At 41.8% G+C, this 17,519-nt stretch overlaps 1 protein-coding gene across 1 annotated transcript; it reads left to right on the top strand.

The window, feature by feature from the left end:
• Positions 1 to 3,435: 3,435 nt before the first annotated feature.
• Positions 3,436 to 8,374, top strand: stc1l (stanniocalcin 1, like; the record flags this gene model as incomplete). The annotated part of the gene is made up of 5 exons (XM_079256982.1): positions 3,436 to 3,559; positions 4,384 to 4,526; positions 5,981 to 6,088; positions 7,664 to 7,767; positions 8,074 to 8,374. The coding sequence occupies 5 exons, from the start codon at positions 3,436 to 3,438 to the stop codon at positions 8,372 to 8,374; spliced, it is 780 nt and encodes a 259-aa protein (XP_079113108.1).
• Positions 8,375 to 17,519: the final 9,145 nt, after the last annotated feature.

The raw sequence follows: 17,519 nt of genomic DNA, 5'->3' as shown, positions 1-17,519 counted from the left end.
CGCAAAAACTGAACTCCACGGTTTTCAATGAGAGAAAGAAACAAACTCAGAAATATTGTTGGAGTTTTTTTTTTTCTTGAAATATAATTAAAAAATGAAATTCAAGAAGTTTGATGTTGATCTGAAACATGTAACATGAATTAAAATGTTCTTGAAATTATTATTATTATTATTGTTATTATTATTATTATTATGAAGAAAATAGTCACTTTTAATAATATTACGATAATTATTATTATTATTATGAAGAAGAAGAAAATAGTCACTTTTATTATTATTATTCTTATTATTAAGGAAATATGAATATTATTATTATATTGTTATAATTAGAATGTTTCATTAACAGCAAAGGTAGAATGTTTAAATTAAAACTGAAGTTTATTTTACTTGTTAAATACTTAATAAACCAAAAAGTAGTTGTATTTTCATATAAAACAAATATATGAAAAAAAGTACATGATTTTAAAATATTAAAAATATCAACAATAAAGTTGTAATTTTATGTAAATTTGACAAAGATTTTAAGTATGATCAACAAGAAAAAAGGTTTTTAAATGATATTAAATATTACATGAGATAGATGGATGAGGAGAGAGATCAGTAGAAGCAAATGACCAGGATGCTCCACATTTAAACTGAACAACGTGGGAAAACTTGCAGGGGTCTGAAAGTTCGGATTTTTCCACATGGCTCCAGCTGTGGAGCCCAGAGTGCTGGAGGGGCTGAATGAATGAAAGCATGACAGGTGGGAGATGTTTATCAGCAGCCGCTGACCTCCAGGCTTCCTGCGGTCAGTCAAGCCGTGATGGAAACGCGACCGCCTCCGGTAACGACTCCTTGATAACAGACTCTCAGATAAGACACACACACACAGTTTTCCACCCTAAAACAGCCACGTTGCATCGGAAATGTGGAGGGAGGGGCGGGCGAGGGGGGGCTTGTTCGCATCAACCAAATATCCCAGATACATAGAGCTTCCAAACTAGATGTGGACAATGGTAAAGACATAACGAGGAGCACAACAACCAAAACAAGCTGGACAGCTGAAAGCAGTAGCTTGTAGAAGCTCATTTTATTATTTTAATAACATTTATTCTGCTTTATTCTATCCATGCAACTCGTGAGTCGTGTTGCATGGAGAGGATTTACTGAAGAAAGTTACATCTTCATTCATTCATTTTCTACCCCACTTTTTAGGGTCATCTTAGAAAAGTTATCTGTAAAACATGGAGATGAGTTTCAGTTTTTTGAGGTCAACGACTGACTGCCTCCTTGATGAAGTTGAGAAGCTCAAACAGCGAAGGCTTATCATGTCATTTGACTCATATCTGTAAGAAGTGGTGGGTTAGAACATCACATGTTCTCGTATTATTGCTGTAACTCCGGCTTCAGGTCAGTTTTTTGGTTATTTCCAGTCACAGTTTGAGCGACAACCCCTAGAACCTGACTGGACCTTTAGGGACAAACACGACAATCAAATTCTACCAAATATTCAGCGAAAAAGTTTAGAATACGTTTAATCATGTGTGACTGTAATGGCGGCTTCACACTCTTCCTGTTTGTTGGAATCGTTGTGCAGAATTTAATTTAACACATTTGCAACCTGCAGTATGTGAGCAACCAGTAGGGGCAGTGCAGTTACCAGTTTGACCACACGAAAGGTCACGGTGGAAATGAGGTCTTGGCATGGTGGTTTAGAGGTCTTATACACCATCTACGATGCCGCTGCTGCTGTTTTTCTCAGCCGTGACCTTAACATGAACTAAACGCCAACCTTCTTTGTTGTCATCACTTGGTCTGAGCTCTCTGAGGCGCCCCCTAGTGGACAGGAACGGGTCAACACACAATGGAGCTGCTTGTTCAGCCTTTTCTCAACCCAAACTGACATTATGATGTAAAATTTCCTTTCTGAACTTTCTAACAGTCACATGTGTCTCCACATCCTGAGTTTAAGGCCAAAAAATACAATCATTTTCAGTGAATGTGTTCTCAGATGTGTGAGTCTGAAATGTTTCCTTTTGTGACCTCACAAAGGGAAATAACCCCTCCCCCGAGGTAGTGGATGTTGCCATGGAGATTTAATGGTGAAAAAGTGATTTAAGACAAACAAAAACCATCATCTTTAGTAAACAACTTGCTTGTTTGCGTCAACATTTTTTGTTTACCTTTCTACAACTGATGACCACATTAATAACAACAATCAGTTAATTATTTTCTCAAACCAGAGCTTTTTGTTGTCCACGTGGTCCCGTGTTTCTGGTGCATGTCCAGGCTTCGTCCCCCCAGTCGTCCCAACATGCATGCCGACCCTCCCAGTGAAGAAGGAAAAGAAGAAGTGTGACTGAAAGAAGTAGAATAAACTGAAGAAATAAAAACCATGACATGGTTTTGACGTGTGGTTCAGTAGAAACCGTTTTACAAACAGTAAAACAAACATGGTAAACTGGTTTCCATCCCCAGTAAAGGAACAGTTGAGGCGCTGGGAGAGTTTCCTGCAGGCTAGACGACGTCCCAGTCAGACTTCTGCTCGTGTCCGGAACAGTTTGGGTTTTATTATTCTTTTCAACCTTTTCTTTAACGGACGAGTTTGGACAGAACTGGAGCTAAAATGGAATTTTTCATGTTTTTCATGGATAAATGAGCAGATTATTTAAATGATTAACAAACTAAACTTGTGTTCATGTGAAGCTTGTTGTTGTTATTGATTGATTTATGTTTCTGAATGCATATTGATCAGTTTTGCTGCAGGTCACGGTGACGTCATGCAGTCTCCAGCCTCTGAACCAGTTTGCAGAAAAACCAGTAAACGTGACTGGAACCAGAAACCCATGCTTCCAGATCTTTTCTCCTCCAGTTGATAGTAAACAGAAAGCTGCTGGAAACGTGGGAAAATGCACGTTACAGTGACTGTCTGGCTGCATAAGTCACTGTTAGAAGCTGAAGAATGTTTTTGGCATTTTTCTGACTATTTTCAGGGAATTAAAAATCCGTTTGGAAGTCGCAGCCTGAGTGTGACTAAGTTGTTGTTGTTTCCTTCAGTGGTTTTAAATTACAGATCTGCTGGCCAGTGAGGGTCTAAACTTAGTTTATTTTGTGTCAGTAACGTGCCCTGCAGTGTTAAAGGCAGGAAAAGGCATCTTTAGTGCTCGTGTTGCAGCAAACCGTGTGGGAAACAAAAGCCAGAGTCTATAATTACCCCCTGCTGGAAATTCCTCCGTGTTTTCTGATGTGTGTGGAAATGTCCAATTATCTGTGTGGGTTAATTACAGCTGAGAATAAACCATTAACTGACCCCTGCTGGAGCGGCGCCCTCTGATTGGTCCGTTAGAGGAGGGGGGTCTATAAATGCAGCTGAGGAACCAGCAGAAGCAACAAGAAGACCCAGAGTCCGGATCTGAAGACAGAAACAGCACCTCATCCTCCCCGTCGGACACGATGCTGCGCGGCTCCGCTCTCCTCCTCCTCCTCCTCCTCCTCGCGCTCAGCTCCTCCTTCAGCTTCGAGCTGCTGCCGGAGGAGGCCGCTCCCCGCCGGGCCCGGTTCTCCGCAAACAGCCCCTGTGAGTCCTGGTTCTGGTTTCTGCAGGATGCAGAGCAGACTGCCAGGACCATTTTCATTCTTTTCATTTATTTTAAGATCAAACAAAAGAACATTTTCAGCACAGATAAATCAGCTGGAAAATAATTTAATCATTTAATAATTTAATTCGTCATTAAAGAGGAAAAAACTTTAGTATAACCTGATTTCCATTCAGTATCAGTAAAAATCAGACTGCATGGTAAAAATACCTATACGGTACTACAGTACCAGTAAATACAGCCTTCCTGCATTGAAATGAAACTTAAAGCCAAGAAAACAACGTAGAAGTCTTTATAATATCAGTTTAGATGTGAAATATTTAAATATTGTAAAAACCGATAATATAAAGCCATAAAGTGCATCTTTAAAGCTGCAATTCTCCAAATAATGGAACAAGATTTCATTTCAAAAGGAAGTTTTAACTTTATAGAAGGTTCAAAATTCTAAATATTTCTAATTTGTTTTAAATAGAATATTTTTCTGACCATCAGTCTTATAAAACCAAATGTATGATATCTGATATATATATATATATCTGGGATATAATGGTAAATATCTTCCCCAAAAATGTAAATGTTGCAACATTTTGTTTATGGGCTAAATAAGGACCTGATGTAAAAATGTGGCACATCTTACCATTGTTTCATGGGTCAGGGATTTTAAAGAGGTTTCAGGGCTGGTTTGTGATCAGGCTGTTCTTCCATCGTTGCTCTTCCTGCTCACATCAGCTGCTTCATGGTTTTATGAAGAAAAGCTCAAAGTGGGGAGGAAAAATAACAGGAGCTTGTGTGGATGTGTTTCCAGCTGATGTAGCCAGATGTTTGAGCGAAGCTGTCGGTGTGGGTTGTGGATTCTTCTCCTGCCTTGAAAACTCCACCTGCGACACCGACGGGATGCACGAGCTCTGTGAACTGTTCCTCCACACAGCTGCCAGCTTCAACACAGAGGTGAGTCTGTCCACCTGCTGTCCATCAGTCTGACCCACCTGTCCATCAGTCTGACCTCTGTGTCCCTGACCCACCTGTCCATCAGTCTGACCCACCTGTCCATCAGTCTGACCTCTGTGTCCCTGACCCACCTGTCCATCGGTCTGACCCACCTGTCCATCAGTCTGACCCACCTGTCCATCAGTCTGACCTCTGTGTCCCTGACCCACCTGTCCATCGGTCTGACCCACCTGTCCATCAGTCTGACCCACCTGTCCATCAGTCTGACCCACCTGTCCATCGGTCTGACCCACCTGTCCATCAGTCTGACCTCTGTGTCCCTGACCCACCTGTCCATCGGTCTGACCTCTGTGTCCCTGACCCACCTGTCCATCGGTCTGACCCACCTGTCCATCAGTCTGACCCACCTGTCCATCGGTCTGACCCACCTGTCCATCGGTCTGACCCACCTGTCCATCAGTCTGACCTCTGTGTCCCTGACCCACCTGTCCATCGGTCTGACCCACCTGTCCATCAGTCTGACCTCTGTGTCCCTGACCCACCTGTCCATCGGTCTGACCCACCTGTCCATCAGTCTGACCCACCTGTCCATCGGTCTGACCCACCTGTCCATCGGTCTGACCCACCTGTCCATCGGTCTGACCCACCTGTCCATCAGTCTGACCTCTGTGTCCCTGACCCACCTGTCCATCGGTCTGACCTCTGTGTCCCTGACCCACCTGTCCATCGGTCTGACCCACCTGTCCATCAGTCTGACCCACCTGTCCATCAGTCTGACCCACCTGTCCATCGGTCTGACCCACCTGTCCATCGGTCTGACCCACCTGTCCATCAGTCTGACCTCTGTGTCCCTGACCCACCTGTCCATCAGTCTGACCTCTGTGTCCCTGACCCACCTGTCCATCAGTCTGACCTCTGTGTCCCTGACCCACCTGTCCATCGGTCTGACCCATCTGTCCATCAGTCTGACCCACCTGTCCATCAGTCTGACCTCTGTGTCCCTGACCCACCTGTCCATCAGTCTGACCTCTGTGTCCCTGACCCACCTGTCCATCGGTCTGACCTCTGTGTCCCTGACCCACCTGTCCATCAGTCTGACCTCTGTGTCCCTGACCCACCTGTCCATCGGTCTGACCCATCTGTCCATCAGTCTGACCCACCTGTCCATCAGTCTGACCTCTGTGTCCCTGACCCACCTGTCCATCGGTCTGACCTCTGTGTCCCTGACCCACCTGTCCATCAGTCTGACCCACCTGTCCATCAGTCTGACCTCTGTGTCCCTGACCCACCTGTCCATCAGTCTGACCCACCTGTCCATCAGTCTGACCTCTGTGTCCCTGACCCACCTGTCCATCAGGCTGACCTCTGTGTCCCTGACCCACCTGTCCATCAGGCTGACCTCTGTGTCCCTGACCCACCTGTCCATCAGTCTGACCTCTGTGTTTGCTCCTCAGGGTAAAACCTTTGTGAAGAAGAGTCTGCATTGCATCTCTCAGGGAATCTCCAGCAAAGTTTTCCAAACAATTCGCCGTTGCAACATCTTTCAGAGGATGATCGCTGAGGTTTGTTGAATCAGAAATAAAAAAATTCTAGACTACCACTAACTCCACTGGTTCTGATATATTGTGCAGCTATCTGGTTCTGCATGCCTGTAAGGGTTCTTCACAATCTCCAAATCCACATTTAAAAATTTTCATCATGATACGGTTAAATTTGACCTAAACATGAGGCTAATGATAATACAAGTGCAAAGGTTAAAAGGAGGAACTGCATTTATATTCCAGATTTACACAAGATAATCAGTACTTGTGTCACTGGTTGGCCCTTTCAGGAGCCAGTCCATAAATTCAGTTTATTAGCTGAAGCTGAACTGTACAAGTATGACAGGATGAGCTCTATTTTTAGTCTGATTGCTGTGGCCTCATTCTGTCAGATTTAGCCGTAGACTGTTAGTTTTAGCTGAAGAAAGTTAGCATAATATCATCTTTGTATTCAAATGCTAGCATTAGCTGTAAGAGGTTAGCTTTGCTTTAAATCTGATAGCTGTAACCTCATTCTGTCAGATTTAGCCTCAGACTGTTAGTTTTAGCTGAAGAAAGTTAGCATAATATCATCATTGTATTCGAATGCTAGCATTAGCTGTAAGAAGTTAGCTTTGTTTTAAATCTGATAGCTGTAGCCTCATTTTGCCACCTTCATGTACTTTTAGCTTTGGCTAAAGTCTGTTAGCATGATAGTAGCCCTAGTCAAGTAGCACAGCCTATTAGCATGAGCGACTTATATCTAGCTGTAGTTAAAGTGCATAAGCATTATATCAGGCCTGGAGAATGTTAATTTTAGGTTTAGTTTGTTAGCAAAAACTGTAGTACATTAGCTTTAATGTAGCTAGATTTAGCCTTAGGTTGTTTGCTTTGGTGAAAGTATGTCTGGATGATAAAATGATTTGATATTTGTTAGCTTTACCATTAGCTTAGCTTTAGGTTCAGGCTAAAGTGAAGAATGCTAGCATACTAACATTTCTGCAAGAAGACTTTTTTTTTAGCTTTAGCAGCAGATTTTCATTTTGGCTTTGGGTTTGTGTTAGCGTTTGTCCATTAGCTCTATTTTCCAGACGTTTCATCAGCTAGCTTTATTTATTTATTTGTTTGCAGAATATAAAACCATAGATCTAAGAAAAAGGAAAAACACAAGAAAACCGATGGTGCGGGTGAGAAACACCTTATAGGGTTTTGAGATATTTCATCTTTACATTTGAAAAAAATATAATACAAAAACATTACACATGTAATAGAAAAACAGAAAATAGAATCAGACATGCAATACTATCAAAACATACAATAAACTATAAAGATAAAAATACCGTAATTAATTAGCTTCCTTGTAAATGTGTGCACATGAAAGAAAAAGAGAAAATGTTTGCACATCCTCTTGCTGTGATCAAATTATAGCTGCATAGTGGCTCCAAATGAATAGATTTACTCCAAAAGCTTGTAGCTGAAACTTAATCTGTTAGTTCAGAACTTTGTCTGATAGCATGATTACATGTTCTGAAACCATGTTTAAAGGTTTAATATCGTGCTCTAAACTCACTCTTGAAGAGAAATACTCAATGATTCTTCTTTTCTGTTGAATTAAAGGTGCAAGAGGAGTGTTACACCAGTCTGGACATCTGCACCGTGGCTCGCACCAACCCTGACTCCATCGGGGAGGTGGTACAGGTGCCAGCTCACTTCCCCAACAGGTGAGTACGAAGGACACACAGCTGAAACAGAACTACTAACAGCTCTGTGAGGTTACGTTTCAGCACATTTGGCACCAACATGACACCGCTACACTGAAATAGGTTTGTAAATGTGCAGCAGCTTATAACATATTGGCAGAGGGTTTTATAGATCAAATATGGAGCCGAAGAAGAGCTAATTGATCAAACTGATGACAAAACTTTGCCTGTCATTCTGACTTTGGTCGGTAGGTGTCAGTATTTTACAGCTTTTCAACATAAAGAAGCTCCAACCACAGCTGACTGTGACCTCTGCTCAAACTGCAGGTATTACAGCACCCTGCTGCAGACCCTGCAGACCTGCGATGAGCAGACCGTGGAGGCGGTGAGGGTCGGCATTGTCGCCCGTCTGGGCCAAGACATGGAGACTTTCCTCCAGCTCATCCAGAACAAACCTTGCACCCCCAGCTCCGACTCCTCTGCCCTCAGCAACCCGTCCAACTGGAGGAACATGCCCGTGTTCAACATCCAGCCTGGCTTTAGAGGCCGGGACCCCACCCACCTGTTCGCCAGGAAGAGATCTGTGGACAACCTGGAGAGGGAGGACGCAGATAAAACCCACCAGTAGATGAAATAAACACACACACCATCATGAATGTCGACACTGTGCACACTGACACGCCTGCAGCAGCAGAGAGCTTTAGATGATTTTCTCAGTCCATCCACTGATTATCTGACATGAAGCTGATCTGAAAATCCAAACATGTTAAAAGAAGCTTTAACTTTCTCTGATTATGATTGATATTTATTTTCTTAAAGTAATTTATGAGGCCATCTTGAGGGTTTATTTAAATTAGCAGGAGGCGTTTGGGATGCTTCGATGCTGGCCGTGGAGCTCCCAGCGCCTCTCTGCTGACTTGGGACCACTTCACATGCTCTACGTTGTGAGGCGGAACCGGACTCTGGGAGCCAACATGGCTGGTGTTTGCTAAATAAATGCTGTGATATGAAACATGAGTCTGATTTATTTCTGCTGAAGATTCATGAGAATCGATCAGTTGCAGCAGTTTATCAGCTGATATGTGCCGAGAGGAAACAGGGACAAGACCTGAGACGGCAGGTCGTTGTGGGAAAAATTACACATAAAATATTTAGTTAATCTCACTTCAAGAACTACAACAGTGTAGAATTCATGTGAAGCAGCTCATCTGTCAGACATTTCTGACATGAAGGCCGTTTGAGATTATTTTTGTCCTTTCAGGTATTTTTACCTCATTCTTTACAAACCATTCTGCTTTTTCCCACATAGAAGGATGATTTGCAGGAGAGTTTTACTCTGGAAGAACTTTGAAATTAATTTTTTCTTAAAGGTGAAAGGAAGAAACTTTCAAGACTTTCAGGTCCAACAAAAGAATCTTCTATAAAAACAGGACAGATTAATATTTATTTTCACTTTTATGTGCTCAGTTTTCCAAATACACTTTAGTCTTAATAAAAAAAATACCATCTCTGCATTTATTAAAATTATTTTAACCTTTTTTTTTTTTTTTTTTTTAATAAAAATGAGAAGTATCATCAAACTGGCATTTAAATAAAGTTGGTGTTTTTATGAAGACTGAGGTGGATTTAATGAGCTCTGAAAAAACAAAACCAGTATTTTAAAAAACTTTTCTTATCCAGAAGCTCCTGTCGACTGATGATCTGAGAGCGTTTTACACAATTAATCTGTTTCTGCAAGAATAATAAACTAATAATGCATCTAAAGCTGTTTAGTTACTAATTTGTAGTATATTTAAAACTGATATTTAAATGAAATTCTTATTTTCCTCTCTTCACAACACAGTGACATCACACTGGCATTTAAGTTTAAAATGTTTAGAATAATCACATTTTTAGCAGTTTTTACTGAAATTTACAAAAAGATTGGAATATAAACACTGGAAAAATTCATCTGAAGCTTTTTACAGCAGATTTCAGGAAATGAGTTTTTCTTTTTTCATCCACTGATGACCTGAAAGGTTGAACATTATAAATCTCAGATGCCAAAATAACAAACAAGACAAAAACAAAGCAAATCAATATTAAATCAAAATAAATTTTTCTATTTCTAGGATGTTTAATAACAATCTGTCGATTAAAAATCCTAAAAAATTATTTCACAGAAGATAACTTTTGGTGTTTTATTTTCGTAAAGAACAGAAACATCTTTAAACTGGCATTTAAAAAGATAAAATCATCAATATCTTGTAGTCTTTGGTAGGACTGAGGTTGAGTTAATAATTTGAGCAAAATTGGCGGAATTTTTTTTTTACAACCTTATTTGTGGGGAATTTTTCTTTTTCTGTCCACTAATGACCCCAGAAGGATAGTACAACATAAATCTATCACTTCAAAAACCCCAAATCCCCAAAACAAACCAAACAATAAATGAATAAAACATCAGATAAAATGTGAAAAAAATACAAACATCCTAAATCTATAAGGTAACAGCAGTTTTTAGAAGAAGCCTGAACAAACAGAACATTAAAGTAAATGAACCCAAGAAGTTAAAAAAGAAAAACTATTTCTGTTGGAAAGACTGTGGGTAAGGCGCGAGTGCCCCCTTTGGGTGAAGATGTGCAACTGCACACGGGCAGGTTCTTAGAAGTGAAACTTCTGAGCAGAAATAAGCACATGGAGAGCCGACTGGGCGGTGGACTTCTGGGCAACCAAACGTTTGAGTTGTGAGGACTTGTGAGTAAATATTTGTATTTCTACCTAAAGAGGATGTTTCTTACTTTTAATGTTATTTGGTTATTGTGCTTATGTAAAACTGTTCATCTCCTCACCATGTGGCTTGTTCATGCTATGAAGCTAGCTAGTGACGTGCGGTCAGGGGAGGCAGTGCCTCACCTGTCATGAATTTAAAAACAGAAAAAAGTACATACAATAAATGTTGATATTTTCCATTAATCTGTATTTAAAATACATTTTCAGTCTTACTACATACATATTTCTGACATTTTATCACAAAAAAATGAGCCAACTTTGAGTTATCGCCGATGGCAGAAACCCTGGGTGAGGCAGTGGGGAGCGGTGCCCCTTTCTGTTCCTCGGCCTGTTGCTAACATGAACTTTACATGAATATTAATTATACACCATGACTTTCTACAGTCTGTGTAATGTCTTCTATGTATGTGAGAGGGATAAAGTGCAGTGTACAATAAAGTGCAGAGAAAAGTCAGCCGGTGAGGCACGCAGTACTCTGCCTCACCTCAAGGGGGCGTAGGCGATCTGGCAGGTACTTTCTATCTGCAGCGGCTTCAGCAGAGGGAACCGAAAGTTGGCGCCAAGCTGAAGCCAGCGGCTATTTAATACTCTGCCTGATCCATCTCATTATGGAGGATTATATTTCAACACTAAAAAATGTGTGAAAACTTGATTTCCAGTCCAAACAGAAGGTGATACGTGATGGAAGAGCAACGTCGGAGCTGAAAGGTTTGCTTCAAACCGAGTCAAAGAGTCGTTCTTTTCAAACTGAGTGGTGCAAGCGAAAAGACTGGCTGTGTGGAAAGGTGCTGTTTTTTTCCAGTTCTTACAATTGTAAATCTGACTCTTGTGAAGTCAGCGCCTCACCAGCCTTGAACCTCACTGTACGTCACCGAAGCTAGCTAACGTTTTTATATTCAAGTTAATTGTTAGCTTTGGTGCTAATTACATAGTGAGAGGTCATGTATAATGTGCAGACGGCATGTGTAGTTTCTGATCTGTATCTAATCCTGGAAAGAATGGTTTTATATTATTTTTCTTTGATTTCTCTGTTATAGACCACATTATCATACTCATCCACCCGAGCCAGTCCCAGAACTCCACACCTGGAAGCCTGTTATGTACAATACTGTGCTGTTGTGTTGTTATGAGTGACAGTAAAGATAGTTAGCCTTCTGACCGACACTCCAAGGTGAACATCAAACCTCCGTACCAACACCTGAATAGTTCTATGTGCATATCAGATGAATAATTTCAACAAACTTTTCTTTTTCCTTCAGTTCTTCTTGCACTACCAACATCTGCCACCTGGGGGTGTGCTTCCATGTGAAATGTCTCCAGGTCACTGCTGCAACAACGCCTGTGCAGACTCCAACAGCGATTAAATCTGTTTTACAGCAGCTTCGCATTAATAAATGTAAATATATCAGAAATCAACTGAATTAACTGATCAAAGCTAAAATCAGGATAAAAATAAGAACTTAGATTCAAACTGGTCAAAATAATTCTGATTCATCCAGTCCTGAAGCATGTACATGTTCCACAGATCCAAGCGCTTTTAACCTCCTCACATTGACACAGAACCGCTTTTACCCCCATTTTCATGGTTCAAGGTTTTTATTGTGCTATTTGTGCATAAACTGAAGGACACTGGAAATCTTCTGCATAGCTCTCACGGTCCTCAGTTACAGGAAAGAAAGTTAAAAAGTCAGTAAGGTAAACCAGGACTAAAGTTAAGTCTAAAATATATCAAATGTATAAATAACTGTGGAGAAGGAAGATTCTGTTCAAGGCAAACTGCACAACAGAAAGAGGTAGACCGACAGAAACAGATGAAAAATAAAAGACAATATGTTGGGAAGGAACAGAAGTTGTGGGCAACAATGAGCTCCTTATTGCACATGTTGTTAAAGTGGACATAGTGTTGACTATTTTTTACCCGTTTCAAAAACACAATGTTTCCTAAGGCGTCCTTTCACCCCGTTGTGTCAGGGATGAAAAATGATCCAGAAGTCCCGTAAAATCCACAGAGATCTAAATCTTCTCCCTGGAAAAATACTCCAAATGACTTTAATCCACAAGGCAGGTGTTCTATTCTGACAGAAAGTCCAGTTTTATCCCTTCAGTTTGACCCCCGACCACACACACACACACACACACACACACATCACAGACAGAAAAACATGTATGATGATTTATAGCAGTTTTTGTGTGGATGCATATCTTCAGGAGGCCCCAGAGGGAGTTTCTGACACTACATAACTATACAAACACATTCCAATCAGTTTTGTTGCTTTTATTTGACATATGGAAGCGTCCAGTCACCACCAGACTCATCCCTGTAATAATTCTACATGCAGTTTCAGTCTGTTTTGTAATCAGTTAGGCTGTAATTCAATTGCTCAAGCTGTCGCTTCAAGTGGTTTAAATTACTGATGAAAAAATCTAAATAAAAGTGATATGTGAGGATTTTATAGCAGTTTTTGTCACCAGATGGCTGTAAATTATTCAGCATCATCTAAAAATCAGGTGTCAGAAAAAAGGCGAGAAGCTCTGTCAGGTGCTGCAACACGATGTGAAGGATCAGGGAGTAGAGGAAAAGTTTCATCGTCGTTTGACCGGATTTAAACACGTCTCTGTGTTTCATTGAGACGGTTTTATCTGCAGATGTTTTATGTGAAGCACTTTAGTTAAAATAATCTCTTGCTGTATGAATTAACTGAATTAACACGTGATGTGGTGGATGCATGATGGAGGAGTACATGACTAAAAGACATGCAGAAATGTGAGATTCGACCAAACGAGTCGTCCTGGGAGGACAGACCGGGTTAGACGGGAACATATGCAGCAGGTGTGACATGATGAGGAACAGCAGCTGCAGACACAGTGAAATGTGACACCTCTGGCACACATCTGTCTGCAGGTGTTTGTCCAGGCTTGTTGGCTCAAGCTGCCAAGTTCCCACTCAGCCATCTGTTCCTGAAGGCAACAGCTGATCCGTAATGTCTTCTCACCTCGGTGTCACGGCCCATTAACCGGCATCAGGCTGCCGGCCTTTCCATCCTGCAGAGTGGTGTTGGCTAACAGCAGGCAGGCGGTTTCCAGGAATCACAGCAGCGCTGGTCTGCATGTTGACTTCATGGAACCTTTCAGGGGTTAAAATGTTCTTCACTGGAAGGAAGAGATGAACTGTGGTGACGATGCAGAGCCGTGCACCTCAGGTCTGGGTTCAAGACTCTGACCCAGAGGGGACGGTCCACCTGTTCAGGTTCAGACTTCAGCCTTTACTTCAGTGTTTTTATGTATATTTATCAGAGATATGCGATACTATGATCAATCTGTTAACCATGTAAATAAAGGACTAGCGTTGTCGATACTGATGCAACACGTTGATGAAGCTGTCGCAGCAATGCAAACTTTGAGGATGCATCAGCAGGAGCTGCTTTAGGACATAAATGTCTTTCTTGTGCTGGTGGGGACGTTTCATATGAGCTGTTTTACCGACATCCAGTGTACCGGTTTTATAGGATATATGTTGTATGTGTGGAAAAAACTAAATAATTCCAGGTAACTCGGGCTGCGTTCACACTACAGGCTGAAGTGACTTCAATCCGGTGTTTGAGCCCCTATGCGACCTGCAACCGATCTTTTCTTAAAACTTCTGAACGACACAGGTCTGATATTTTAAAATGCGACCCAGGCTGCTTGGATATGTGGTCCTAAATCCGATATGTATCTGATCTTTAGCCATGCGACTTCAGTCTGAACGGTCAGGTCGCATTAATCCGACACGCGACAAACGTCATTATTCTGCGTCTGTTGTTTATGAACTCTTTATCGGTAAATGTGCTCACATCACTCTCCCACCGATCCTGACTGCGACTCTGTACCCAAACGTTTCTCTCTACAGTTGTTGCTGCCACAGCTCCACAAAAGGCCTCGACCAAAACTTTTACTTTCCTCTTCCGTAAACGTCTCCTTAAAACGAACCCATTCACAACGTTGTGGCTACGGCTGGACAAAACTTTTAAAATAGCAAATGCTGCCATCCATGTTTACTTCTACAAACACAAAGACGTCATACGCACGCTCTCAGCACGTCGCCATGTCTTCTACGCATGCGGGACGCTTCTGGTGCGCATGAGGTTCATACAGGAGATCACATACAAGTCAGGTTTGATCGGAAATGTGAACGGACTTTCAAAAAGTTGGATATGAGCAGCAAGCCCTGCAGTCTGAACTTAGCCTAAGACGTTAACGGTTGAGGCCAGTTTAGACGTCTGGGTTCCTCCTCGTAAAAACTTTTTCTGGAGGCACTTAGAAAAAACTCCAAACCTAAGACATGTGGTCGAGTTTACTTACAAGCTTCTTGTGCTGCAAACGACGACTTGGTTTGATGAGGTCATCAACTGTGTGACGCTCCTGAATGAGTTTTCCCGAGAAAACATCTTAAATGAGTCATATTTTGGCATTTTGAGCGAGAGGAGCCATAGCTGAAGATGGTGAAATGTTCATGTTGTGTAAAACTTGCATCATTAAAATAGTAAAAACTGATAAAGATAATTTCTGATGTACTCTATCGGCCGATAATATCTCAAATAAAAACAAAGTCAGTACTTATGTTGTGAATCTACGGCTAGGTCTGAAGTTGCTGGAAAGATCTGATGAGCGGCATGATCTCAGTACGTCAGCGTAAAAGTTGTGGATTTTTTAAAGGTGTCTGAAAGGTTGAAACTCCTGAAATTCCAGACTTTCCTGTTCGTCTTTTTCCGTTTCGCTCTTCTTTACGATCCTGATCAGCGGCTCTGCACTCTGGACCAGGCTAGCCTCATCAAGTCTCTCAGCTGACCAGAAGCAGGTTTTTCCTGCATTAAAATCCTTTTTGTAGCATTTTGTTCTGATACTCTAGAGGTGAACGCCGGTTCTCTGCAGGCAGCTTTCTCTGCAAGGACTCAGACTTACATGGACGGCGTTCCGAATGAACTGATCGGAATCCTGTCAGCCAGAAGCTACAGAGGGAGGAAGATGTCAGAACACATGATGTACGATGACAAGCATTTGCTCTCAGTGGGAGGAAACAACGTTCCATCAGGCTCTGCAGGGAAAACAGGGAAAGCAGTCAGAGGACGAGCTGTTCCTGTGATAAATGATGAAGCAAAGCTCCTCAATTCATCTCTGTTTGTCCAGTTCACACATTCGCTGCTTCCTGTTAGAGGCCTTATCTCCATTTCAGAGGCCATCACACACAAACAAAAATCTACAGTCTGATGCCAAAAGAAGATGCTTTACGTGCAGTACCAAAAACAGCCACTAGGTGCTACAAATATTAGCAAAGTTCCAGTGACTGCTGACATCCAGTGGTAAAGATGGGAAAAGAAATGACTTAAAGGGGTGCTATTCTGGTATTTGGAGTTTTCTGAGCTTTCTACAGTGTTACAGTGTTGAATCCTCATGAAACATGTGAACGGCACTGTTTTTTATCACCTAAACGCATGTTTGAGTTGCAGCATGCTATCCGTTCGGTTTCCATGGCAATGAAAAACGCGTGGTTTTACAGAGTTTTTTTCTACTTGGAAATCCTTGTGACGTCCCGGGGGATAAGGTTCGGTGATTGGTTACCTTCTACTGGTTAACAAGGGCATGTACAAATACATCAGGCGGGTGGAAAACGTGGGATAAAGTTATTTCCAACGATGGCTGGTGAGTTTACCAAAGAGAGACATCCTGCTGCATTCGTTGCTGTGGGTTGCTGTTTTCCACTTCGTTTTCAGGCTCTGATTCAGGTTCCAACATGTAGGGCTGTATGCTATGTGTTGACATTGTATTTTGTTTTGTTTTATTGAGTTCATATGAGCCTAATCCTTCTGTTTATGAGACGTTACAATGACGGTGAAAGCAGGTGCGGTGCGCGCTCCCGATGTAGTGCAGGGGCGGGAGGCGGGGCTTAATGCGGAAGAGTCTCAATCCACTCGTTTTGCCCGCAGGCTGATCTGACAGCCTACGGAGAGGGTCGGTCTGAAGTAAATGAAGCCATTTGTGACAATAACTCCATCAATCCCAGCCCTTCTGGTTTCAGAAATAAAAATAAATTAGCCTGAAATGCACAGAATAGTTCCACTTTAAGGTGTCAAGTGTGGTTGTGAATGGATGGTAGCCTTCAGTGGCCAAAATTCTCCCAGACATAAAGATATTTTTATCTTTTTATGCACAGGACTACTACTCAGTTACTGTCTTCTTCTGTGGTTCTTGTAAGACGTAACTAATTACAAACGATGTTTTTGCACCTATCAAAGAAAGCCGGTCCTGCCGTTTTAACGCTTCCCAAACAGAGTTGTTTGTCCATTCAGAGACACCGTAGTGAAAACGGTGGCAGCGGCAGTGTATGTCAGGAGAGATGCAAATGCTGCAATAAAAACAGGAAATGTATTTTAGCATTTTGATTTTGCTACGTGCTGCACCTTTAAAGGTCGATACAAAGAGAGTTGATCTTCCCTACGGAGGACTCTGCTCCGGAACTTCTTCTGACCTGCTTCCATTTGTTTTTTCCCTTTTTCTTCTTTTTTGAATTCATGAAATCAACATGAAACATTTTCACACAAAGCCGACCAGGAAACACGTTTGACTTCCATACTACGTAGAATGTGACAGCTGTTGTCATCCATCCATCCATTTATCATCCATCTATCCATCCATCCATCCATTTATCATCCATCTATCCATCCATCCATCCATTTATCATCCATCTATCCATCCATCCATCCATTTATCCATCCATCCATCCATTTATTCATCATCCATCCATCCATCCATTTATCATCCATCTATCCATCCATCCATCCATTTATTCATCATCCATCCATCCATCCATCCATCCATCTATCCATTTATTCATCATCCATCCATCCATCCATCCATTCATCCCTCTCCTGTGACTCTGAAGAACATGTGACCTTGCTGACATCTCAACAGCATCTCTACATGCCCGGAGTCCTAACGTGTTCCAGAGACATACATCTCCTTCTTTC

The sequence above is a fragment of the Telmatherina bonti genome (assembly GCF_933228915.1).
Source record: "Telmatherina bonti genome assembly, chromosome: 17".
NCBI lineage: Eukaryota > Metazoa > Chordata > Actinopteri > Atheriniformes > Telmatherinidae > Telmatherina > Telmatherina bonti.
Note: the sequence above shows the minus strand (reverse complement) of the source record. Positions and strands in the feature narration are given on the sequence as shown.